The following is a 27,746-nucleotide window of genomic DNA, read 5'->3' on the forward strand; positions in this document are numbered from 1 at the left end:
ATGCCTTCACTAGATGTGCAAGAAATGATAAAATGTCCAAACTATTTGGAATGATAAAAGAGTTTTGCATAGACACAGCTGTGTTGAAATGCACCAGTGTTGAATAACAGCACACAAGAACACTACACTGTTAACGGTTTAAGGCCTGTAGTTTGTTCTCAATGATGTAAATGGAAATGTGCCTAATGACTGATACGAAGACAGCACTGAGCAATAGAACCAACTGGACTTCATACTCAATTGCCATTCAAAGGGAATTCATGTAGACTATTTTGGCCAAACACGATCAGAATTTTTTTTTAAAACCTGTCACACTGTTCTATCGGAGCTCCCTCATCTCAGCGCTAATGAAGGCCAAGCTTATTTACCTGGTGAAGACCAACAGAAGTAGAGCCTGAAATGGGATGGTGATACCAACTACAACTTTGCTTTACAGAGACAGTTGCAGAGAGATGACTGAAGCTCACTGAAGGATCTTTAAACAGACTCGGTAGAAAACGTGGGAATTGTCCAAGAACGCTCCAAGCCCCAGTTGACTGGGAAGGTTTTTATTTATTTATTTTTGTGGGGTGCATGTGTAAAAGTTGAACTTACATAATCTAAGGTAGTCCTTCTATCTATCTGTAGGCAGGAGGGAAGGCAGGGAGGTGGAAAGGGGTACCAGCATTTCATACTTATTTTTGATTTGGAAGCCACAAACTAAACACTGTATGTTCCCTATGGCTATACTTATGCTGTGCTCTAAAGATGGATACATCAAAAATTACAGAAGGCAGAAGGGCAGCAGAGGTGGAATGCGGACCTTACAAAATTACCAAGTAGTGTTACATCCTACACCTTTATGTCAAAGCAGCACCTGGCTCGTTAAAAAGGAATAGAGCTGCTCTGATCAAATGTGGCCAGTTTTGCTGTACCAAGTAGACCTGGGACCTTCATTTTGTGACGCCACTGCTATGATCAATGGTAAGAATGTTTAGAGCCTGCTCATCTCTAAAACTAAAACATAAAGACACATCATGCACTTTGACCTGTACCTTTACTTGAATGGCCTGTATGAAAGAAAAATAAAGGGGAAAAAAGTAAGTATAACAGATGAGAAGATGAAAGTTTTACAAGTCAGTAATAAATTCTATCAGAAAAGCTACTAAAACAAAATATACATTTGTAAACAGAACAAAAAGATCCCATGAGTGTTTAGTTGAATGAAATCTTACTGAAATAATGATTTATTATTTAGTTTAATTCCTACTAAATAATCAGTCTTTTATACATATCTCTTATTTCTCAAATGTATGTCATACCAAAAAGTGGTTGCTGTAAAAATTCAGACATGTACAATAAGTCACATTATTCATACACTAATTTCACAGGTTTCCCCAGTTTAATAAAAATGAGGAAATGGCATGGAACTCTGAATACTTAAACGGAAAAGAATATTTAAAACAGCTGGAGTATTTTCATTTTATTTCCCAAACTATATTACTATAAATTATGCCTAGCATAAAAATGAAACAAGCCTCTGCAGTTAAGATGCAACTAGTTATAGAATGTATTTATAAAATTAGAATATTGCTTCTATAGCAGTCCAAGTGTGGAGGCAGTGTCTAAGAAAGTATGAGTCCTGCCAAATGCCCTACAATGGTACCTAATTTTGAAAAGTGTTGTACATTTTAGACTCAAATTTAACTCACAGACACAGCTTTTTTGCCTTTCTTTAAGCCTACCACACTGACACAAAGAATATATATTCCATTTAGATAACGATTTATTAGTTGTCCAAAGCCATGGTATCAGTGCACCATGTAAAATTAGGAAGATAAAATCAATATATATTATTCCTAATATTATAAAAATCTTTCAGCAAGCAAATTCCATCAACAGTTGTGGTTCACTCAGTATCAGAAAATAATGGTACAGAAAACTTGGTACAGACTGAAGAAAAGTGCCTCCAATTAATAAAAAATAATCGAAAGAGAAAGATTAAACTATCATTGTGTGTCCTTGTCTCATTTTGGTTTCTAGAAGATTCAGATATAGCTCTAATTGTATGTTTCCCCCCTAACATATGTACAAATAATGTCAGAAACAAGTGCTACCCAGAATATTAATTTTTCTACCAGTCAGCTAAAAATATGAACTCTTAAAAGTTAATTAGATGTTTGACTTTACTCTGGCAAATAGGAAAACATTTACTGGGAATTGTACTTGAGTAAAATGGTTGGATGATGTACACTGTGACAGAACAGAAATATATTATTGATAAGTGAACCAGTAAGGTTAATCCTATTCTATTTATTAACCTGTATGAAGCTTCAGGTGGTGATTCAATTCAGAGGAGATTCAGCCCGATTCGGTGGCCGAATCTCTGAATCCAAATTGAATCAGGGGACCAAAAAACAAGGTCCGAATTGATTCATAGCTCTCTGAATCTTTGGAAAGGATTCAGAGAGCATTGATGATTTGGGTAGGCCCCACCCATTGCAGGAGGGAGCTGCAGCTGACTCCGAGTTGGTAAATACTAAGGACAGGGGAGGAGACCCTGCCAGCCTCGCCATGGCTGCCTCGCCTGACCCAGCTCCATATCTTAAAAAAAAGCCCCAGTGCTTATTGGGTGCTGCTGAGGAGGGGGAGTGGTCCCTGCTGCCCCCAATGCCCCATGCTGCATGGGGGGGCTCTGCATGATCCCCCCCAAACCCCTCTCACTCCCTCAGCTCCTCCACAGCTGCGCCACCGGTTCAGCTCTAGCTCTTTAAGAAAAAAGAGCAGAGAAAAGCCCCAGGACTTACTGCTCCTGTAGCAGTCTCAGGGCTTTGGGAGCTCGTGCAGAGCCTCCCACATGGAGCAAGGCAGCAGGGGGTAGCAGGGCTCGCCCCCTACTGGCAGAAACAGTGAGTGCAGGGTTTTCTCAGGTTTTTTTTCCTTAAAGGGCCAGAGCTGGCCCAGGCGGGGCACCCATGGGGGGGCTGAGGGAGTGAGGAGGGGGCAGGGGGCTCGTGCAGAGTCCTCCATGCAACGTGGGGCGGGGGGGGGCAGCAGGGATTGCTCCCCACCTCCCGGCAGCACCCAATGAGTCAGGGCTTTTTTTTTTTTTTTTAAGGACTGGGAGGTGGGGTGGGTGGGGCTGCCATTGCCAGGCTGGGAGAGCAGGTGGGGAATGGGCCTGGCCTCAATCATTCAGAGATTTGGTCGAATCGATTTGGGACAGTGATTCAAATCACATCACTGTCCCCTGAATCAGCCAAATACGAATCTGAAGCAAATAGTAGCCACTTCGCACAGGCTTATTAGGAATGACTGTGAAAATAAACCACTTATGCTACATTTTCTACATGTACTGCCAGACATTATCCCAGTTCATTGAGATACATTTAAGAAATGCAACAGATTCAATGAGTTGAGTTAAAAAAAGTCACTCAGAAAATGCTAACAATAGCATGAAATTGAAGGATAAAAATCACTTTCTTACAAATCTCGTGTGATCAGAAATAGGCCTAAACCAAAACCCTGCATCCACCCACTTGTGTAATGTAGGTCTTGGCTGTAAACAATTCAAACCTGATTTCATTACTGCCTCACGTTTCTGTGTCTCTCATCTCTATCCAAATACTTCTTTAACAATCATGATACAAGTTTAAGAATGTGAGTCAGTCATATAGAATATCTGTAGAGGCTGCAGATACTCAGCAACTCTGAGAATCAGGCTACTTGAGGACCTACATATGGATTTAGGTATCAAAATGTAGGCACCTTAAGTATGAAAACTATGTAATTGGTATAGACATATATAATTACATCCACTTGCTTGTATGTGGGGGCATTTATATAGGTCATGTGAAAAATCCATTATGAACAAAATGCATTTTTATAAATTATGTTCCCTTTATCAGCAAACCTAAGAAGGGTTCAAAAATAACAGATTAGTGGAGTTGAATGTGTTTAAATCATCTATTCCAACACTTTCACTGTCACAAATCTGTTATTAAATGCAGTCCAAGTAACCAGTCTTTCTTAGACTGAATGTTCTCTAACTTACCATTCCCCTCCGAGCAATCTGCTGCCATTTTATCAGAAAAGAAAAATTAAAAAAACTTGCTCAGCTTTTAATACATTTATCTTAATACAAATTAACAAACTAGAATTGTATCAGAAAATACACAATGGGCAATCTATCAATTTTTGGATTACAATATAATATCTTTTGTTAGCAACTATAGATAAATCTGATAAATAACACTTTACCCTATTCTTCTTTCAAACCATGCAAAGATACATACCCTCCTAAATTAATATGTAATATAATTTATAAATAAGTTTTATCATATACATTACTGATGATGGCCCAGAAACTTGACTACTGATAAAGAGCACAGACAAAGTTCACAAATGAACTAGACAGAAGATACTAAAAGACCTTCAGGATGCATCAGGCCAGGCCATGGCATAACACAGAACAAGGGCTGCTCCTCCTTGCACCGGTTGCTAATACTTCTAAGGTGCCAATGCACCAGACAGTGGATTATCTGGGGCACAGAGAATCCTTGCCTACAAACATTTTTATCCCATTAATGTCCTGTACCCCAAGCCAAAATATAAGGTAGCACAGAAGCTTTTTAAACTGCAGGCTACTTATTATCTAAGATAACATTAAGACCAACTTCTACCAGCCACATGGCACAAAACAGTGAAATTACAGGAGAGTATTTGAGCTAACATATCTGACATTTGTACTAAGTTTATTTACTATATATTCATGCAGTATATACATTTATTTATACACTATGATGCTTAATAAAAACTGTATCTAAATTCTACCATTAAACAATGTGATGACAGATGAAATAGTAATGAAGAGGAAAGTGACATTAAAGTTAATATTAGAATGAAAGGAGTTGAGCAAAGGAAGTCCAGTGATATCATTTAATGCACTTTTTACTTGCTAAACTACAAGAGTGTCAAACCTTACAATCAAATTCAAATATTGAGGGAACTTAGAATTTTAATTGAAAGCATTTAAATCATTTGACAGAGAAAATCTTTACTTGTATTTTAGCAATTGCACTGCATAAATAGTAAATATAACGTATATTAGGAAAAGCAAAAATTGCCACTGGTGAGGAATGATATATGCTTTATTGGGTACTTCATTATCATAAGATATTTAAGTCATCATGAAACAAGTGCCTACCTAAACCAATGAGTTTCTCTGCAATCACTCTTGCAGATATGTTATCACATGAATAAAGTATTTATCCACGAACACTATAATTTATTATTTATGTTCACACATTGGTAACAACCATGCAAAATCCACATAACCACTGTACTTTGATATTATTTATGCTCATGTAAGCACTGCATACATACAGAAAGGATTATTCTTTCTATATTGCATACATATAAACATGCACATCTGAGCATGTATATGTACATTGGTACAGATTTATATATAATTATAAATACATGTATATACATATCTACATACATACATTTTAGATGCACACAAGAGATGGCCCAATAAAATACTCTCAAATCCAATTTTAATTTGGTTCTGAATCCCTATGAATTTGATCCAGGGTTGGAGCTAACAATAGCTGGTGCCTTTTTTATTTTGTGATTCAGGTGTGGATGAATTGTCCTGAGAAAAGTGGGTCTTGTTACTTTTTCCACCATTCAAGATGGGGATAAATTTCTTTTTTTGAGAAATACAAAAGTAACCCAAAACCTTCAAATTTGGTCTTGAAATGAAACCAGAGACCCTAATCTACATCTGATCTATAAGGAATTCAGCAAAAAATTACTGCCTCTTCAGCCCATTTCTAATATGTATGTTTTATAAATAAAATTATTTATATTTTTATATGTATAATATAGTGTGTGTGTGTGTGTGTGTGTTTCTGTGTGTGTACATGTACATGTAAACACTCACATGCATGCTTGCATACACCTCATGTATGTATGGTGATAGTCATGTGATAAACTGCATTTTGTAAGCAATTTATCTTCACTTCATCCACATTGTGCCACCCAATACACCTCCCCATCTGGAATTATGTTAATATATCAAAAACTCTCAAGCAAATTCAAACAGCTGCCTTTTAAAAATAAAAAAAGAAACAGTTTTCTATAAAAACATTTCCTCCTTTGCTCCAAATATATATCCTTTCTAAAATGACACCAGGCTGAGGACCAAAGTGGGCACTATTTATACACAAAACAGTGGCAGATATAAAACCTGATATACTGATGTTCTAAATATTTGCATGGAACACACTGAAATTGTTTCTAATCCTGGAAGGGTCCAAAATAGTTAACTTTGAAGTCATGATATGTTTACAGTAGGAAAGAAGTTGTATATATTTTTCAGAGATTTAAAAAAATGCATTGGTATAAAGGTTTTGTTTCTTTCTGTCATCAAAAATTAGATGCAAAGTAAGTCTAGTTTACTGATGAAAGGATACAAAACCCCTATCTCTCTAGAACATTTTAAAGAAGACGTTTTGTAAAAATATGACTTATAGAGAATACACGATTTTAAGTCTGTAGGTATTAGCAATAGTACTCTTGAATTAAAATGTGCAGTTAACTTTTCAGTTTGTTGCTGAGTTTGGAAACCTTACCCAATTCATGCTAATGAAACTTTTTTACTTCATAAGTGTGTACTTTCTCCATGGGTCTGCCAAAATGTATTTTGAAGGCATTGCCTTCGGCATGTTATAAAAACAAATAAAACAATGAATGCTCTCAATAAGGCAAATGTGCATATATAACATATTGTATAAAAAGAAAAATGGGTATATGCAGAGAATTGGTCTGTCCTGCTCCATTAAGGTTGAAGGCAAAATACTGCCTGACTTCAGTGAAGAAAGATCCTTGGGCATATTTTTCACACAATATTGTACTTGCAATACTTAAAAAGCCACATTTCTGCCTTTCTGCTGATAGGGCCAACAAAAAGTGCTGTTGCTTTTTGAAGATAAGCATGAAGAAATGTACTGTGTGGAAATAAGTTATACTCAAATGATTAAATGTTTGCTAAATAAGGGAATAATTTAAGATACAGAATCTGCACTGAAAAGGTAAAATGTACAGAAGTATGTTTATCTTAAAGCAGCAATCTGGTGACATTTTCAGAGCTATTTTGACAATTTATATATAAAAAGTTAATCACATTATTGAGGTTTAATGGATTTTACAATGATTATTAACTTACTTTAGACATCTTGCTCTTGCTGTCTCCTGTTAAAAATGCCAAATTGTTGATTTCATTCTGAATCACAAAATTTTGTTCTTCTCTCTTGAAGTTCTAAAACAAAAATCACTCAAAAGTTCAGCTTGAGAAGACTGTAGGAATAAATGCATCATACATAAATCGAGTATAGTGCAGGGAAAGACTGGAAAATGCCACCTTACATGTGATTTACACCACAGGATAAAAACTTCAGCTACCATTCGGAAGAGTTCAACAGAATCAGCATCTGGTTTCTTCAACCAATTAGCTCTGAATATAAAAACAACGAAAGTTTAGAATAAGAAGTACATGAACAGAATTACTACTACATTATTTGGCAGGCCGGTTATATTTCTTTGACCAAATTCAGAATGTAAATAAGGATCACTGATACACTTTCTAAGAAGTAATGTGGTTTCTCATTGGGCTTGTCTACATAGGGACATTCAGAAACCTTAAGATGAATCAACTAAACACATAACATCAATCTGTATACGTCAAAATGTATTAAAACCCTGTGCGGAAGCTCTTATTCAGTTCTCTGTAGCTTAATATACTTTAATTTTATGTACATTGATTGTATTGATTCCCTACTGTTAGGGGAATCGTTTAAATCCTTCCTCTTGTAGAAAAGCTATCAATGTAAAGTCTTATCAAACCTACCGAAATTGCAGCAGAAGTGCGCTATGTGGCAATTACTTTAGTCTTGGAATTTTTCCCCACGCACCCCCCTGTTACTGATTGCTAGGGGGCCCTGCTGCTTGCTGCTGATCAGCAGGGAGGTGAAAACCATAGTTTTAAATATGGCCTGGTTTTTGCCTCCTGACAGAAAGTGGCAGGGCCCCCAGGGGCCCTTTGACCAATCAGTGGTGGGAAGCAAAACCATGCTATATTTAAAACTGCAGTTTTTACTTCCCTGATTATCAGATGCGAGCAATGAGTGGCAGGACCCCTTTGCCAATCAGCGTGTGTGTGTGTGTGTGTGTGGGGGGGCATGTGGGGAAAAATTCTAAAATTAAAGGAGCCGCCACACAGCACACTTTAGTCACAATTTTAGTAGGTCCCTAACTATAAGGGAAAACATACCTGGTTTCAAGGAAGTTGATTTGTGGCCATATGATCAGGCCTGCTGAATTAAAGTTGCACAGACAAGGGTGTTTACTAGCCACATTTATATTAAGTTCCTGAAAGTGATTCCTGATAATGTACAACATGATAGCCTTGGGAACAGAATTAAAATATTTTTGGCAATGCCTGGAATGAGCCTTATCCCTCAGTAAATTATTTAGAAATATACTTCACATACTATTTACCCAAATCCCAAGATGTCTCTGAATTTCAGACAACCCCCCTCAATAATTAGATTTTATAAGTGGAAAATTTATAAATTTGTTATAATTTTCCATTTATAGAATCTAATTATTAGAGGGGCATCATAAATTCACCCCCCCCACATCACCACTCCAGTGGGGAAAGCGTTGTGGGTGGAGAGGGCAGGCAGTAGGGGAGGTAGTAAGGTGGCAGGCAGTGGGAGCAGACAGTTGGGGGGGCAGGTGGTGGGGAGGCAGTAGCTGGAATCAAGCAGCTTGATCTCTGCTACTTGGCTTCCCCCAAATCTTGACCCTGCTTTCTGTCCCCCCAATCACTTGCCCCCACCCCCCCAGTGCCTGCCTACTTGGTACTTGTCCCCTTTTACTCCTGCTACTCCCCCACACCATGCCAGTACCCCCGGCACCTGACATACCCTCCAGTGCCTGCTCCCTGATGCCTGTCTGCCCTTTGTCTTTGTCCTCCATCTGTCCAGTCCCCCTGATCATCTCCCTCCTGCACCATCTGCCCTTGCACCATGCTTCCCTCCTACACTTACCAACTCACTCCAGCTCATCCTTGTTATCTCCAGGGCCTAGATAGAAGTGCCCCTGCTACAACATCTCATACTGGGCTGGGCTGGGCTGGGGCCACAGCAACCATGTGCTCTGTGCTCCAGTCTGGAGTGTGGCCAGAGCCAGAGGTTAAGTGCTTGGGGGCAGAAGTGGTCGGGGAAGAGGCAGTGGGGGGAAACACTAACAAGAAGGGCAGAGGCAGTGAGGGGGCAAGCAGCAGCTGTGGCTTTGGTCCCAACTGAGCTGCGGTAGCTTCCTGCCCACCCCACCTTGTACCCAAATTTAAGATGAGGGGTTCTTCCCCCCTCATTTTAGATTTGAGTAAATATGGTAATTGATGAAATATTGGCTGTTTTCTACACAAATAATGTTTATATTTTTTTTATTCCTTCTTAACTGAGTGTCCCCAAGGACATGAAGGCAGGGATGTGTGATAGTATCTGCAAAGAGACTGAGTCCAACAAAGGTATGATAATTACCCAGTCCCTCCCATCATTTTGGAGACGCACATCACTGTTCATCAATTATGGGCTACTAAACTTTATTTGTTCTGAAGGCCCAACATATGCCTCCCCACTAGCCAGCATTGCTGTTAGAATACAAAGAAATATGTAAAAAAACAACAGTACAGCTTTCTTTAAGTTAAAGGCCACAGAATAACCATAACTTCCTTCTCAGCATTCTATTAAATTCATGCACTCTTTGTGAACTATATTATTTAAACATAAATTCAAAGCAAATCTATTAAATTGTCTAATTATTAGGCTTCTCACCTGTTATTGTCTACATAACGTATGAGCATTGGATAGAAGGCATAGAGATCTCGGCAAAGAACTGCAAACTCATCTAGGATAAGAAGCTCTGCTTCCTGGGTGTCAGTTTTACTGTCTGCTCTCAGTTGTTCCTCCTCTATCACTATCTTTATGGCTTTCTTCTTCAGTTTCTCCAGTGTTGGAATAAAGTGAGTTTTCAGTAAATCAGGCCTAGCTTTGCTGATGATGGGCTGAGCATAAACTACACATTAAACAAACAAACAAAAAAGTGTGGCTATAATTAATGTTCAACTAATTGTTTTAAACTTATTAAGACCAATCCATTAGACTTTTTAAGATCAATGTCCTTAGAGCACATAACACTTACAAACAGTCTCACATCATCATTGTGACTTGATGTTACTATGTAACTGGCAATATGAGGCTTTGTTCATTTGTGCATCTGCCCCTGGCTGGAATGTGACAAAGTTGCTTCAAAAGTGCACTCTCCAACCAAAGATGAGGGAGGCTGATAGAGGGCTTCTCTGTTTCCCCCCGCGCCCCAACAGTCGAAGCCCATGGTGACAAGAACTGAGAAAACCACAGCAGAAAGACTGCCTTCAGCTGATGGCGGGAGGCAGTGGTTGTAGGGAGGCCGTCCCTGTGTAACCACAGGAAGGCATACTTTCCTTACCCTTGCCACCCCATATGGGCTGCACTTGACAATGTTCATTGGCTCTTGGCAGGGGGGAGGACAGGCTCTAGAACTGGGTCTGCCATTTTGCAGCAATACAAGCTGCCTGAATGTGTACTCACTTGCTTTTCATATAGCTAAAAGCATGCATAATGCCTTACAGAAGGAATGTGGCTTCATGGTCTAAGATGCATAGTTGCATAAGGAGACAGCTAGGTGCCCAGGGCATAAGGGCAGTAACATCTTCCAGTGTGATGGCAAACATGTGGCTACTGGTAGCAGCCACTTTTTGTCATACCCCCTTCTCTTTTTCCCGCAGCCAAGCCATTGCTATTTGCTTTTGCCTTGTTTGCCTCACCCTAGTTTAACCCAATGGAAATATGTTCCTTCCAATGCAAAGTTTGGCTGTCAAGCCAGTTATGGCCTTGAGTAAATTACACCTGTCTAATTGTATAATAATAATTTCCTATTAAAATTAACAGGAATTTTACCTTTGTATAGGGTTATTTAACCCTATTATTGTTCAGCAGGGACTCCTCCAGCTAGTGGAGAGGTAAATAGGTTCAAATTGTCTCAAAAACATGAGAGATTTTGACCCAGAAACCAAACATTGCAAACTGGCTACTTTAACCAGTATTCTTGAATTCAAAGGAACCACCACCACACTCTTCTGATATTGCTCTGTGCCTAAATTTGGCAGATAGAGCATCCCACCTGACCATAGTGCTTTCAGTAACTACATTAGTTTGCATATCTATTCATTATACTTCATCATGTTGCTGTGTACATACAACTTAGCTGACTATGGGATTTAGGTGCCTCAGGTTCTAAGAATTTAAATTTTGGATTTGGGAGCTTAAAAAATATACTAAAATCCTCCTTGTAAATCTAGCCCTCTAAGCTTTTCTGGCTTGCTAGGCTGTTAATCAAATGACCAAAATCTAGAGACCAATTCTTCTTCTATCTATGCGTGTCCTCACATTTTTGGCCCAATAGAAGACATTACCCGAGGAAATTCTTGCCTCTCACATAATTTCTGAACCACCATGGCTACAACATGACTCTCACATTTTTGGTGGCAACACAATGTAGATAAACAAAAACACTATGAAACTCTAAATTGCTTCTTCATGGATATTTATATGGCTAATCATCACCTACTCCTTTGATTTTCTCTTCTTGTTTTTAACTAACATTATTTCCCTTATATTATGTATACTTTACTATGGTAAAGTACATGGAAGTAAATGCATTAACTATTACTCCTATTATGATAGCAAATATTCGCTATACTCTATAAAAATACTTAGTATACCTGCAATTCTCTTCATCCAAGATGCTTCATCAATTCCCAGATTGTTGTTGATGATTTTCAAAATGTTTCCCAAAATGATGCTGAGGTGCTCGGAGGTTATCATTGTACAGCAGGGCCCAACACTTGTAGGCATACTTTCAGGTCCTTTTTCCCACCAGTAGGACAAATAGTTGCATAACATAGGTAAAATGACCTCAATCACATGGGGCATTTCAGTGTATCTTGCTCCAGACTCTGCTAAACCATTAATTTCTCTCATTAATCCATCCAGGTGAGGGATTTCTGGACACATCTCTTCTACTGTATCTGGCATACCTAAAACTTCATACGAGAGTAGAAAGTGAGCAAGCCTAATTAATAAAATAAAGAGAGTATATATGTGCTTGCAGGCATATGAGTTCAAGAACTAAGTGTTCTAAAAAGAAAGAATTAAGGGAATTAAAAAATAAGTAAACATATTTGAATATTCAGTAATAACAATATCACTTAGGATCAAGTCTTGGTCCCTTTTTTCTGTGACTGTAGATGGATTCAGGCATTGTGAATATGACCTTCCCTTATGCAGGCCTGATTGAATATTACCAGCATTTGTGATGCTCAAGGGCATCTTTGAAATCTAGAAGGACAATTCCCTCTTCCATGGCCTCCTGAAGTCAAGTTGCTACTTGATCCACAGTACAGCTATTTAGGCCATCCTGCTCATCTAGTATGGTATATTTTCAAAACACTGGGCAAGTATTAATGATTGCTCAACTCTCCTGTGACCCATGCTGTCCATTTCACAAATCAGGAAATGAAGTTTTAGAGAGATGCCCAGTGAAAGAGTCTTATATACAGAATGGAAATGTTTCTAACTTGAGGTCTCAAATGCCCTTTTACTGGATAAGCAATACTACCCTATGAAAAGACATGACTAGAGCTGGTTATGTTTCAGAAGGACAAGTCTAATGCAAGTAGAAATGCAATTTAAAGTCTGTGTAAGCAGCACAAACGGACATGTACATATTTAGGCTTTAGACACCTAAAGACTTCATGGTGAAACAGGGATTACTACATGTAACAGGGAGTTCCCAACAGAGGAAAATGAGTCAACATGCCATAAGATATGTGAGCCAGTCACAATGCTGGGGACAAAGGAGTGCTAGACACCATGTAGAAAGGCTCCTATTTTGTCAATTTGCCTAAAGACTCACATGGTGGGGCTCACAGTCCATCACAATTTTCCAGTCTATGAAGGCCCTAGGCTCCTAATCAAGACAACTAGATCATTCCTCACGCTGATTTTTAAACGCAACTCTTTTATTTTTGTTCAAACAGATAAGCAGAAAACAAACAAACAACTTCTGCATGCCCCACTAGCGACAGATAATTGTGTGCTTACATGAAACTATAGGTGTGCCCTTAGAGTGATCCCTACATATTATAGGACAAAATTAATAAAAGAATCAAAACACAATGTGGTTTGCATATTTAATTTAATATAAGATGAAAGGGAAGGGTGTACCGCAGGTTCAGTTACAACGCAGACAAGCCAAAAGGGCTGACAACATGAAAGTAGGAGTTAATATTATTTAATGAACCACAGTTATTGTTCTTATTGTTAGGATTTTTTCCTCTGAAGAGCAGGAAACATTTTTTTAAATTCAGAAATACAGTACTTACTGGCTCGCTCTCTTGCAGTTTTCGTGTTGAAGACCGAGAGTGGGTTGTAACGGTTGAGAGAAGGTTCAAGGAATGCCACTGGAATGGCTGCTGCAAGAGATGCTAAACATTCACCAAGTGCTGGGCACTGCCTGTAAATGACGGAAAATTAAGGGGACATCAGAAAAAAACCTCCATAAAGTGCAACACACATTAAACAGCAGTAGCAATCTTATATTGGATTTCATTTCCTTTGCGGAAGTGGGTTGGGATTCTCACAAGAACAAGTTTACCATATATGATAATGTACTATAAAGAGCAACTGGAATTTACAGTTATATGAAAACTCAGTAAATATGACCCTTCGCAACAGAGGCAGAAATAATTTATTGTTAAAGAGCCTGTTGTCCTGATGAAAGGATATTTGACAATCACAAAGTTTTATCTTAACAAGTTAGATTGCAAACAATAATTCTGAAAGGTTCCAGAACGGTACTGTGGTAGGAACAGCAAATTTGCTGAGTGGCACCAAGCCTTGACATGTTTATATAGCAATGATGACACATGCTCATGTATAGAATCAAGCTGCAGGGAGTACATCTGCTTGGAAGAAAAAAAACTCCTAAAAACCAAAAAATTGCCAATATAGGACCAAGAAAGACTTATGTTTCATTACAAGATATGCCTCACATGTTTGAAAGGCATGAGCAGCGAGTAGAACACAAGCCGTAGAAAACTGTTCCTCTGTCTTTGCTACTGTTTCCTTTATTTAATTTGACACCAGCACCACAGTCTTTCCCTTCTAGCACAGAGATGTACTAGATGTAGCATTTCATACCTACAAAAACTTAGTATTAGATAATAATACAAGCGTGACAAAATAACTCTCCTCAAAATTTCTATATACATACCTTTTTCTTGGTACACAAGTGAAAGGGACTCACTACAAAAAATCTTAAAGAATAAACTAATATTCATATGAATTACATTGTATCAAAAGAGAAGTATCAGGAAAACTCTACATGTAGAAACGTAATCTTTTGGCCTAATCAGGTTAGAGAAAAGGAATCCTGAGGTTCACTTGACATATTTTTTCTTGGGAAGGCTGCTAGCTTTCTGCAGGTTTATTACAGATATTAAATCTATATTGGATGAAATAGATTACATATTATTATTCAACGCATAACATTTTGGTGACTGTCAAATTTAACAAATGAAACCCTAACACAATACAAGCAAATCAAAGATGCAGCTTCTTGAACAATGGCAGATACCAGGAGAAGAAAATACACTTAGTATTAACTTATATTTACTAAGATCTTGGTGTTTGAATAAATAATTTATAAATACAATTAAATGAATAGTGAGCTGGTGGTGCAAGAATAGAATTAATTAAAAGTAACATGACAGTCATTTGAAATGACCAGGCATATGGCTCTTTTTGTACCAAGGCCAAGAATCTGGTTTCCAAGAGAGCCATGTAAAATCAAGCTTAAAAGGTGAACAATAATCTTTCCTGGAAACTGTCCAGAGTCAAAACGAAGCTGTGATATGTTTAATTATAAAGCATGAAAAGTCTATTTAGAATTTGTACAAGAACGCTTTAATGATCAATGTTCTTTCATTAGTTATATGTTCTTATTTTGATTTGCTCTTCTGATACATGGTGCAAATGTCTGTAACACAAGGAGCCCACATCATCCCATTTTTCAGATTCACCTTCTAGTTGCATATGGACCATGAACTGTACATAAATATAAGCATACAAATACAGGTAAGGTTGAGTCACTTTGTAGGTGGGGTCTATAGTGTTCAACAATCTTCAACAAATTCAACTAGTGGCTGCCTACAACCTTATCAGGGGCCACCAGCAGGGACTTGGGGGAAGTCTGTTCACCAGGGCCCCCCTTGCAGTCACCAGAAACAATGGCCACAAGCTGAGGGAGGATAGATTTAGGTTGGATATTAGGAAGAACTACTTCACGGTAAGGGTGGCCAGAGCCTGGAATAGGCTTCCCAGAGAGGTGGTGCTCTCACCTTCCCTGGAAATCTTCAAGAGGAGACTGGACAGGCACCTGGCTGGGGTCTTATGACCCCTGCCACCCCCAGTGCTCCTTCCTGCCCATGGCAGGGGGTCGGACTCGATGATCTGTCTAGGTCTCTTCTGACTCATTGATTCTATGATTCTATGAACTATTGATAAAAACAATAGCATTTAACAGGAGGATCTAAATGAATTTGTAAATAATTAGTATCTTTTTATCCCACAGGTAAAATCCACATTTCTGTAGACCATCAGTGACATCTGTTTGCACGTCTGGTAATTGTGTGTGTTAGTATATTTGCATAGATAAAAACCGATTCTATGGCTGCAATTTTAGCTACCCATATCTAAATTCATTCCAGAGTCCATGCCAGAGTCAGCTGAAAAGTACCTAGGCAATAAATATGGCAGAAAGGATGCAGAAGTGGCACAAAACTCTTGCCACTTTCTTTCTGCTAGATACTCTGTAGAAAGCCAACACAGCCTTAGAAGTGTGTAGAATGATCCATTTAATTATATATGGGATCATAAATGAGGCAGTTTTTTCCAGTTTTCAGCAGATTTTACATATTATGTTTGCTTTTTTATTGTGATTGCAGTTGTTGCTTATTTTGAAGACATCTACTCTCCCTCAGTTTTACTAAATGCTATTATGTCTTTCATCATGTTCTCCTGATACAGAAATGTTCATATTAATACTGAAATTAAATTTAAAAAACTCAGCAATAACTCACTCTGTAAAGAATTATAGAAAAATAGGGCTGGAAGAGATCATTTAATATTCTGCACAAGGCAGAATTATTTCTATTTAAAACCATTTCAATAAAGAGTTTTTAAAAACTCTTCTTAAAAACATCAAAGATGTGAATTCCTCTGCAGGTAATCCATCCTCATAGTTAGAAAGTTCTTCTTAATATTCCTAAATTTCCCTTGTTGCAGTTTAACAGTAATTTTTTATATGAAATAAGATTATTATAAGAAATACGAAATTAGGATTAATATTTCCATAAATCTTCAAAGCCATAAATAATAGAAAAGTTTCCTAACAGGGACAATTTGTGGGCTACATCCAATGAAGTGGGTACATATATATATATATATATATATATATATACATGCATATATATACATACACACATACATATACATATATATGCGCACGCGCGCGCGCGCACACACACACACACACACACACACACACACACGTAGGGCTTAGAACTGGTGGACAGAATTCCCAGGGAAGCAAGTCTGAGAGATAAAGGAATTCAAGGGATATATCTGTACTTTAAGGGTGTCCTCATAAGGGCGCAGGAGCAAGCTATCCCAATGAAATGAAAGAATGGCACGTGAAAAGAGGAGGCTAGCCTGGTTAGACTGCTATCCTTTAATGAGCTGAGACTCAAAAAAGCATCCCACAAAAAGTGGGAACTTGATCATAGTACTAGGGAAAGGTATAAGCATCGCATGGTCATGCAGGGAGAAAATAAGAAAGGCCAAGGCATGACTTGAGGTGCAACTGGCAAGGGTCATGAAAGGCAAGAAAAAGGGATTCTACAAGTATGTCAAAAGTAAGAGGAAGACCAGAGAAACTGTAAGTCCCTTACAGAATGTAGAAGGCATTACAGATGATGAGAAAGCTGAAGCATTTAATGACTTATTCACTTCAGTCTTCACAAATAATGAAAGTTATGAGATGATGAGTGCAGTTGGCAACCAAGAAAGGGAAGGATACAAACAGCCTTGAATTGTAGAAGAACAGGTTAGGAATAACTTAAAAGGAGCTAGATGGTTTTAAGTCTGGAGAAGCAGATGGATGCACTCTAGGGTAATGAAGGCTTTGGCTAAAGTAATTTCAGAGCCATTGGCTATCCTATTTGAGAACTCATGGAGGTCATATGAGGATCTGAGAAAATTTAAGGATAAGGATCAGAGAAAATTTAAGTTGAAGCATAGGAGGAATTTTCTGACTATAAGGGTGGTCAAGCATTGGAAAAGACTCATCATAGAAGTTGTAGAATCTCCATGCCTGGACATTTTCAAGAGCAGGTTAGACAGATACTTGGCTGGGATCATTTAGTCAGAGACAATCTTGTCTTAGGCAGGGAGCTGAACTAGATGACCTTGTGAGGTCCCTCACAGCCCTACTTTCCTATGATTCTATGATACTCTATGAATAGATAGAATTTTAGAAAAGTTAGACCTCACAGAAAATGATGACAACCAAAGGTGAGAAACAATCCTCTGTGACTGGTTCTCAGCTTTTATCATCAACCTTTTCTGTTGCTACAACAGAAGAAGAGAGCATCCTTGCATCTAGCCAAAAAGAAAAGGGAGAGTTGTAAATATCTTTAATATGTTTGGTACTTCATGTCCTAAGAGAAATGAAGAGTTAGCAGTGACTTAATTAGCAAATTGCTGAGGCCTCCCTCTCAGCATCACAAGCTGGTGACTGTAGAGCATCATTAACATGGTGCTTCAAATATTTTAGGTAAGATTTTGATAAACACCCCACATGTAACAGAGATATCTTATCAAGATAAAAGGTTTTTTCAAGCTCAGCAGGTCACAGTTTTAATTTAATGGTATAGTGGTTTACAGGGCAACATGACAAGTAATTATCTGCTTTATGTTGGCCACAGTTGACCTAATTTTTAGACGAAGTCAATCTTGTACTTCTCATGAATTCTAAACTTTATATATGGGGGGAAAAATCACCCATATTCAGATTAAATACCATCCATGGTTTGGAATACATGTTCTGACATACTCTTATAGATTACTCTTAAATCCCTTATCACTAGCTAAAAATCAAAAGCCCTCTGGGATTGATATATCTGTCATAGAATGACTGACTGAAGCATCTTGATACTTCCATTAATACTGGATGCTGAGAAATCTGATCTTTCTGAATCTCAATAATAGCCCCATCTTGTTTTAGATTTATCATTTACCAAGGGATGGAAGAACATTACTCTGGAGGATAAATCTCTTGGCATCATTGACATATTTTGTTACTTTGGTTCTACGATTAGCAGGGATCTTGACCTTCAGACTGAACTAACAGAATCTGAAAAGCAGTTAAGAATCTTGGGCTATTACAGAAGTGCGTATAGAATAACAAGAAATTATCAAATAAAGTGAAGATGGGAATCTACAAGACTTGCATGATGTCATCCCTGCTTTACTGTTCAGAAACATGGACCGTATACGCTAGGCACATCAGAAGACTGAAGAATTTCCACATGAAATGCCTGTTCAAGATCCTGCAAATAAAGTGGAAAGACAAAATGCTGAACACAGTGGTACTGGAGCACACAGAATTGACACACTTAGAAAATGCCATCAAGAGGAAGAGGTTGTGATGACTCAGCTGTTTCAGAAAAATGGGAGGAGACTGTACCCCCAAGAATATTCTGTGCAGTGAGATTTGAGATGGCTCTAAAAAGCAAGGTTGCCCTTTATAGCAGTACCACGTTGTGTGCAAAAATGATATGTAGTCACTCAACATCAAATTAGAAAGCTGGAAGGAGTGCACAGAATCCTGTCCGATCTAGAGGGAACATCTGGCACTAGGTGCAAGTTCAACATGAAGTTGCTTTGACCTGGAGGATGGAAGCAAAGGGCATCTATACACATGCTCTGGGGTGGAGGGTGGGGCACTTTGATTAGAGAAACTTTAATTAAAGTGGCCACAGTGTTACATGTATTCAGTGTTCAATGCTTCATTATGGCAGTGGGGGCTTGAACTAAAGCTTGCTCAACAAACTTTAGTTAAAGTGCCTCCACCCTCATTTTGAAGTGTGGGGACACTGAATAGATGTGACATGGAGGCTGCTGGAGTGCATTAATTAACATGCTCCAGCAGACGCAATTAATTGAGTCGGTTCTGACATGTGCCAATTAGCACACATTGGAGCAGACATCCAGCACGTGTATAGGTGCCCAAAGTAAGAAAGAAGGAAGCAGCTTGCTGTAAACTTGTGCTTCAACTCTGACACCGTATGGATTGCTGAAACTTGTACCAAGCCATGTCACTCCTGAATTGGGCTTGTCAGTCACAAGCAGATTCATCAGGCACCTGACTAGATCTTTTATATGTACACCATGATCCAGAGGATTGATGACTGGCTATTAATAAACCCACTCTTTTCATAAGCAAAATGAACGAGTATGTTAACCTTTTCATACTCCTTTAAATTTTCTATTTCCATGCAATAGTGAGTTCCTTTAAGCTACTGAGTAATCTCCTGGAAATCTTTTTTTTTCTCATAAACCATACTATTTTATGAAGGTCCCTGATGACATGAAGGTCACTGAATGTTTAGCCACAGTTTATGCCTTTCCTTACTACAGCTATAAAGGGCAGCTCACTGGTAATATGATTAACACACACAAGCCTTTCAAAGGTACAAAACCAAGAAAATGATCTGCACTTAAAGAGAAGATTATACTTATTACTCAAAAAAAGTGAACGTAGCATCCAACAGTACTTGTTAGCATTTGTTACTTATTAATAAAAAATAAACAACATAAAAATGCCATAAAAATTCAACCCCATTACAGCTTGTCTTAAACCATCGTCTTTTGCTACACTAAATGCATGCCCTTGAGAAAAGTTGTCTTTGCAATCGTTTAGCTATGAAAAGAGTATCTAGTTTTATGACCCCTTTTTATGGAAGTTTACATGTAATTAAATGCTATTTTGATAAGTATGGTCAAAGGAAATCTGTATGCAGCTCTATTACACCACTATTGAGTCAGGTGGACATTTTTTATTGTGAAATAACTAGCAAGGGAAGATGAGTACCTCTTAAAAGGGCTAGAGGTTGAGATACCTTAAGGTTCCATAAAGTTTGAATCTTAGTATCAGAAATGATACTCTCTGGATGGAAAAAAGAAATTGATGGAAAGTATCAGAAGACGACACTTGTAATAGAAAAAAAATCTAGTTTGGGCAACCTGAGAATATACAAAATCTGGCTTTATGTAGTTCTCTTCTGCTGTCTATATTGGCCAAATGGGGAAATCCCTAAATATCATCAGTTCCAGAAACATACAAAAAAGCCTATGGTAGAACACTCTGGACATTCCATCGCTGACTTCAGACTAATTGTCCTTAACCAAAAGAACTTTAGAAGCCAACTTGATTGTGAAATTGCAAAACAAAAAATCACCCACAGACTAGATTATGTTATCCATGGTCTCATCAGGGATTATAGATTCTTATCCCATTATCAGAACTAGTTGCTAACTCCAGTGTCCTTCAAGGTGTTACTTGCCTTGTTCATCAAAATAGATCCTATCAACCCACTCTCAGCAATCCTATCCCTTGCCCTTTATAGAGGACCCTTTCTTCCCCTGTCCTTTCATAGCATCTGATATAATTGGTTGTTGCCTACAAAAGTTCATACCTCTCTGAAATAGTAAGGGGTCACCTCAACTTACCTTCTGCCTGCATTTATATTGTGTTATATATTCCTGTTTCTTAGTCAAAACCATCCTGTTTAGAGAGCCATGAAGAACCACTAATTAAGATAACTGTTTAGGTAGAATTTTATTTTATTTAAAAAGCTTGCATGTTTCTACCACTACAGGCTACAACAGAGTGCCAAAGACTCCTGTTACTTTAAGGGTGAAAAAACAGCAGGGAGAACTTCAGGCAGGAAAAGCTACCCTTTATGAGCTGCCAGGGACCAGGTACCCAGGGATGTACCTGCTACAAGTACTTATTGCAGAACTAGCTGTGCAGAAGAAGCACAAGGGGCTAGAGCATTGTATGGAAGACAAGATACCATTACAGCAGAGTCCAGGAGCAGTAAGCCAGCGAAGTCAGTCAGGAAACACCTGTGGCAGCTCAGAGAATCACCTGGCTGGCATATAGATATATATGTATGTATATATACATATATAAAACACAAAACCTGGGCCAGGGGAGAAAGTCTGGCTCTGAAGGCTGCTAAGGCAAGAGCTCCTATTTGGCACTGGAGCGATCTTGAGGAAGGCAGAGTTCTGTTACCCTGTAGAGGAATTTTACCTAGGATAAGGGAAGGCCTTGTTATGCAGGCAGGTAGCCATTGGTTATGTTTGGACCTAGAAGGTGTTTAGTTTGTGTTATAGCCAGAAGGCTTACCCCTTGGTTACAATTTCAACCCATGGTTTGGAAGTGGCTGAAAGGGGAGTTTGCGGAGGCCACGGTGGGTGCCTGAGGGGTGCATTGTGGTTTAACCTACAACAGGGCATGGGATGCATGCCAGTGTTTAGAACTCTCATAGGGGCCCTGATTCAGGGCGTACAGTAGGATTAAGTCTGAGGGGGAGTTTAAAGCCTAGAGAGAGAAATGCTGAAACCTAGCTGGGGCAGCATCCTGGCAAGGGCTAGTGGGGCCAGTGCCCAGGAAGGGTGTTGTGAGGGCCAGAGGGTCCTGTGCACAAAAAGGAGAAAAACAAAGGACAGGGAGTCCAGGACCCTAAACAGGCTCAGTGAGTGTACTGCCCAGGATAGGGCAAAGACAGAGCCAGGTTAGTTGGTTAAGCACTGAAGCCCAGAAGCTAGGTCTGGGGAAGTGGGTCTAAGCAAAGTGCACAGCCAGAGGAAAGGGACAAGAAGCCAGGAAGTCTGAGGCCCCAGCAAAGCTACAGAGAGGCTTGAGGTGGCCTTGCATCAGGTTGGGGCCAAGTGTCATTAATTGGTAACACCTACAAGTCATGGACATGGCTGTAGGGGAGGTCAGAGGCCATGATTAGCCTTTAAGGCTACTAGATGCACTGGGGAAGTGCCCCGATGGGCCATCAGGGTCCAATGAACAAGAGCCAGATGGAGACCAGCAGGAGCCTGGAAAACTAGCTGGCATCTAGAAGAACTGGGGCTTGCTCAAGGACCCATTAGGCAGCCTCCCTTCCAATCAATTATATTAAGGTGTGGAAGGAAAGTAAGAAGGGAAGGGCATCTTAGAGTTAGAGCTGGGTGAGGATTTCATGGCCACCAGAGGGCATCACAGTCACCCTTGGGGCCTGAATCAATACACAAGCCTACTGCATGCTGAAGTTTAATGCTTTTATGCCAACCAAAAAGAGAGAGAAAAAAAAAAATCCAGGGACAGGAATATATGAACAGGCTCTTGTCTTTCTTGGCACATAACTTGTAAAAAAAAAAATCATCTCTTATTTGTCACAAAAAATTTAATCAAATTCATAGGTACCACCTGTAAGTATTTTATCATTCCTTGACACATCCATTTCCTCAATCTGAAACTCTTGCCACACAGGATGACATAATTCTAAGATATGATAGCTAGGGTTGTAGACTTCTTTCAGCCCCCAAGGTACTGTCATGTCAAACCTCTTCTTGTGGATAATCAAAAGTAACAGCTCAAGGAATTGCCCTCCTTGAACTGCTATGCCATCTTGTGTTACTGGTAGCTAGAAAGCACCTACTTATTTCAATCTCCAAACCAGAGAAGAATCTGTCATCAGCAGTAACCTAGACCAAGAAGTAAGGAAGGCAAAACACTGCATTTTACAGGAACAAAGAGAAGTTCTTAAAAACAAGTTATAAAAATTTGGAAATGGAACATTTCTCTGACTACCTCCAACATAAAGTAAAACCTTTCATCTTCACTAGAAAGACAGCAAAACCTACTGTAGCGAGCCAGTTTTACCCACAGCAAACCTTATTTTCTCATATAGTGCCCTGAAAAGGATCTTCAATCTAAATGCATATAGGGGCAATACTTCTTTATCTTTCTAAAAAATATTGTAAGAAGACACTGTTATCAGAACATGGAATTCATCAGCTCTTCTAATTGAAGCAGTTTTCCAGAGGAAAGCCATCTTGGAGAGAACATGGAGGCCTGTGGTTCTGTGCATAGGCCTGTGTTAGGCATCCATCAAGGTGCCAGTCCTGGGAAGAGATACATTTCCTAAAAGGAGAGTAAAACCCAGAGATTCTCCTTACAAAACTTGTCACACTGTTGAGAAAGTATTGAGAAACCTTAGAATGGCCAGTGCATTGTGGATATAATAACAGACAAATATACTTGCAGAGGACTTAAGAGATAAAGTTAACAGAAGTAATTTAAAGTGTCCTGTATTTTGGAAAGTAACTAAGTTATGTATTGTTGGTGACAACAGATAAAGAATGATTTTTCACTTTCAAAGGAAAGCGGATATTGAATCTTTTCTGATATTTATGAATAAGGCTTAAACTTGTTAACATGTTCTCTGTATGTGTCAAACACTGAACATCCACACTGGTAGATAGAGTACTTGTAGATTCAGGTATAAACTTTACTTTTAATACTAAGCCAGGAGATTTGGAATGAATAGTCAGGTTACTGGCAATTTTATAGAAAGATGATATACATTTGTCTTGGCTAAGATAGGGATGGTTACATGAATGTGGTTGTGTCATCTTGCTATGAAAAAAGTTTTAGGAGGGCATAGGTTTGTTTACATGCAGAAATAGGTCCAAAGAAGAAATCATCAGTGATCCAGCACTGAGGTCCTTTTGAGCAGTAGTGCTGATACTTTTTCTTTTAAAAAATTTTCAAATACATCTATAATAAAGAATGTTCATTTTTTAAATTAGGTTGTAAAGTACAGCCTGTTTAATTTACTAGTTGTGAATAACTGTTCAATCATTCACTTAATCTTCCTGCTACCACATTGTCTGAACCTGGAACTTAGGTTGCTGAAAATATAATTCCAAGTTTTATTGTGGACTTCTATTGGCTTCCCATCACAACTGTGATGATCTAGATCCTCTTCGCTTGTCCTGATAAAAAATGGATCTTGTGTTGTCTGATGTCATTTGAATGGTTCAAACCTGCATGTCTCCTTCTAATGCGTCATTTGGGTTGACCCATAATTCCAGTATAAACTGATCTGTTTGAGAGGGTCTGTTCTTAAGGGTCTTTGAGGGTATCGCCTTTCCATATGATTCTGCTTACAGTGGAGGCCTTTAAATGCAATCTTCAGTGGTAGAATGGGGTTGAGGAGTATGGCTTTACATACAATCCTTGGATCTTTCCTTCTAATTAGAGATTTGAGAACCTTCCATGGGATGCACACAAGCATGATTATATGATGGCCGCTTGGCCAGTAAACTGGACTGCTTGGACTCAGTCATATAGGTTTGGGCAGTAGAGTTCTGGATGCATGCCAAAGAAGCCAGTTGCCATAAGAGGCTGGGGCAGGAGCAGTGCAGTGTGGGTTGTCTGGAGGAGTGACCAGACGCTAGTCATGGAAAGTTTGGCGTTCAAATGTAACACTGAACTGGTTAAAGGAGGGCTGGTTCAAAATAATATCTGATTATCTTGGTATACTTTTGAAATATTCCAGGAAGTTGAAACCATTCTAAATTGGCTTGTACATCTGGACACTTGCAATTTAAACCACATTTAAAATGGTCTAAAGGTTATGTCTGTCTATACCCTCTGGGAACTGCACTGATTAAATCTGCCTCCACCAAATTCCAGCTCTGTGCACCAGATGATGGGCCAGGAGAAAATAGCAATGTGGGAGGCTGCATTTAATTGGTTAAAAGCAGCATACTAACCTTTCAAATCTAAAGCGGGAAGGATAGCTGCAGAGGTATTAGGTTGCCGTTGGTCTTCGTGATTTAAAAAGGGACAAAACTCTTTGGGATGAGAAAATATTTTGCTCTTTTGATGTGGTATCACCACTACCACACAGAGATAAAAAGACTGCACAGCTTGGTGTAATATACTCTCATAGGAAGGGCTGCCTGGACAGGAATTAGGAGAGAGGGAAAGGAAAGAATAAAGAAAGGAATTACCCCGTCTCCAAAGATGCCTAACATTTATTAGTCTGAAGCTATGGTGAACCAGGGATGGTAGAATGAGCTAAGTGATGGTCAAACACCAAAGAAGAAAAATCAGGTGGATCTGAAATGAAAGGTAGATAAGGAGGTTATAGTTTTGGGCAGAAAAAAACCCATGCTATTCAGTGAAGGAAGGAAGAATCTGGTGAAAAGAAATGGCAGCTTTCCTGGGAGAGTATTTGCCTTATCCTTGAAGGTGGTGGTGGCTGAACTGGCATCTTGCAGGTTGCCTTTGGTATATTTTGGGCTGGGTACAGGATGTTAGCGCCCCTCTTGTGTCTTTGAGGTGTTTTATTGTAATATTAATTGCAGCCCTTCAAATAATAAATTCTCTACTGCTTGTTATTTCTTAGAGAGGGTAGAGGAAGGTATCAAGAGAAATGCATAGTGACAGCACTTGTCATTGCCCCCGAGGCAGTGTATCATCTGTATCTAGAGCAATCTGCAGAGAAGTTTTCAAGGCTTATTGACCTTCTGCTAAAAAGAACTTAAATTCATCTCTGTGCTTTGTTGCCAATTTATCAATCAAACACAGTGTGGCACATTAGTTTATATAATCATAATTTACAGCATTGCTTGATGATTTGAAATTTTCATTTGCAGGCTTGATGTTGACTATGACCTTATGCTGAAGAGATCAAGATGCTTCAGCTTCATGTCCTTGGAAGAACATCTCTACTACCTTTATCAAATTCTGTGGTAACTAGCTATCTCAATAACAAAAGTAGATGCAGAAACTTGCTAGGCCACTCCTGATACCATTTGAGTCTTTTTTGGGGAGGAGGACCTGCAAATATCATAATGGTCAAGGATGCACCTTCCTTGAGGCAAAATAAATACTTTGTTCATTTGATGTTATGAGAAGGAAGGCCATAAAACATAAGCAATACTTGAAGTCTAGAGATTTGTCGTCAGACATTCAACTGTCCAGTACTGAAAACATATTTGGAAGAAAATAAACACAAAACTAAAATGTAAAAGGATCCTGTAGGAAGAAGTGGAAAAAGTTTTAATTAAAGTACTGCTAATTTCACTAAAAACGGTTAACAGAACACTTATAAACAATGAAAAGTATGCCAACATGGCAGAAGCATACCAAATACACCCCTGTGAATGTGTTAGCTGAGATACTGGAATCTGCTGGGGAAAACTTAACACCAGGCAGAGATATCCAAGCTAGTTCTGCATGAACTAACTTCTTGTGGAAGTGTTGTAAGATCTTTTTATCTGAGCAGGCTGGCTAAGTTTGGGGGCATTGTCTAGGGAATTTGGTTTACTACAGGGGCAGGCAAAATACAGCCCATGGCCTGCACCTGGCCCATGGGGCCCCTAAAAAATTTAGAAAATTAGTATTTATCTGCCCCTGGCTGCTTGTCAAAGATGACAAGGCACCAGGGGTAGTAGGACCCAGAGGGAGCCAGCAGCAGGACCCAGAAGCCACAGCAGCAAAACCCACCTAGTTCCGCCCCACCCCCATCTGGAAGCTTCTGTCTAGCAGAGGCTTGTGGCCTGGTACCCTGGGGCTTTTCCTGCCTCACTCTGCTGGAGAGGGAAATTCAGATAACAAGTGGGGGAAGGCAGGGGAGGACTGTAGACAATAGTCCCAGTCCTCAGGGCCAGGTTGAGCCAGTTCCTGTGATCCTGGTGCTGCATCTGGGAAACGTGGTGCCACAGCAGTGGATGGGGGGCGGGAGGTGGAGAGGAATGGCAGTAGGCAGGGAAGTGGCAAAATAGTGGTGGCAGGCAGCAGCAAAGTGGCAGTGAACAAGCATGAGGTGACAGCTGGGTGGGACTGCAGGATCTGCACTGGGGCCAGCACTGGTGGGGGCCCAGAGTACGGCAGCAGGAGCTCTATGAATCCAGGCTGGGCTGTGCCAACAGGGAGAGCGGGGAGCCAGCACAGCTTCATAAAGCTCCTGCTGGCCTGGGCCCCACACCCGTGCAGTCGCATTCTGGGCCCTCCATGGTGCTGGCCCCAGTGCACTGGTGCAGGCCCCATGCTCCCACCTAGCTGCTGCTGTGCTCCCATGCACCTGCTGCCACTCCCACCTACCTGCCACCACCATTTCCCTGCTTTCCTACTCACTGCTGCTGTTGTTCCTCTCCACCCCTCTGCCCATCGCTTCACTACCACGTAGTTCCCAGCTGCAGCACCAGGTCACAGGACTCAGCAGGAACCAGCTTGGCCCCCGTGATGCTTGGCTGGCTCCATGCAGTGCCAATGGGGCCAGTCCGGCTTCTAATGCATTTTGCAGTCTCAGCCATGGAGCTGGAACATGGTGCTAAGTGGCGAGCAGTGGGCAGGAGTGGCAGGGAAGGTCAGAGGTGGCAGATGGGAGGGGGAAGTGG

The 27,746-nt window shown here is 39.6% G+C and overlaps 1 protein-coding gene across 1 annotated transcript in view; it reads right to left on the minus strand.

Moving 5' to 3' along the window:
• Positions 1-27,746, minus strand: part of RYR3 (ryanodine receptor 3) — a 537,566-nt gene that overhangs the window by 86,867 nt on the left and 422,953 nt on the right. Inside the window, exons 65-69 of the mRNA XM_019551798.1 lie at positions 13,535-13,665; positions 11,873-12,193; positions 9,885-10,125; positions 7,411-7,498; positions 7,211-7,303 (exon numbers count right to left, since the gene is read on the minus strand). Of these exons, the coding sequence (XP_019407343.1) occupies positions 7,211-7,303; positions 7,411-7,498; positions 9,885-10,125; positions 11,873-12,193; positions 13,535-13,665 (874 nt within the window). The remainder of the gene's footprint in view (positions 1-7,210; positions 7,304-7,410; positions 7,499-9,884; positions 10,126-11,872; positions 12,194-13,534; positions 13,666-27,746) is intronic.

The sequence above is a fragment of the Crocodylus porosus genome, unplaced genomic scaffold (genome assembly GCF_001723895.1).
Source record: "Crocodylus porosus isolate Cpor-Errol unplaced genomic scaffold, CroPor_comp1, whole genome shotgun sequence".
NCBI classification, from domain to species: Eukaryota; Metazoa; Chordata; order Crocodylia; family Crocodylidae; genus Crocodylus; species Crocodylus porosus.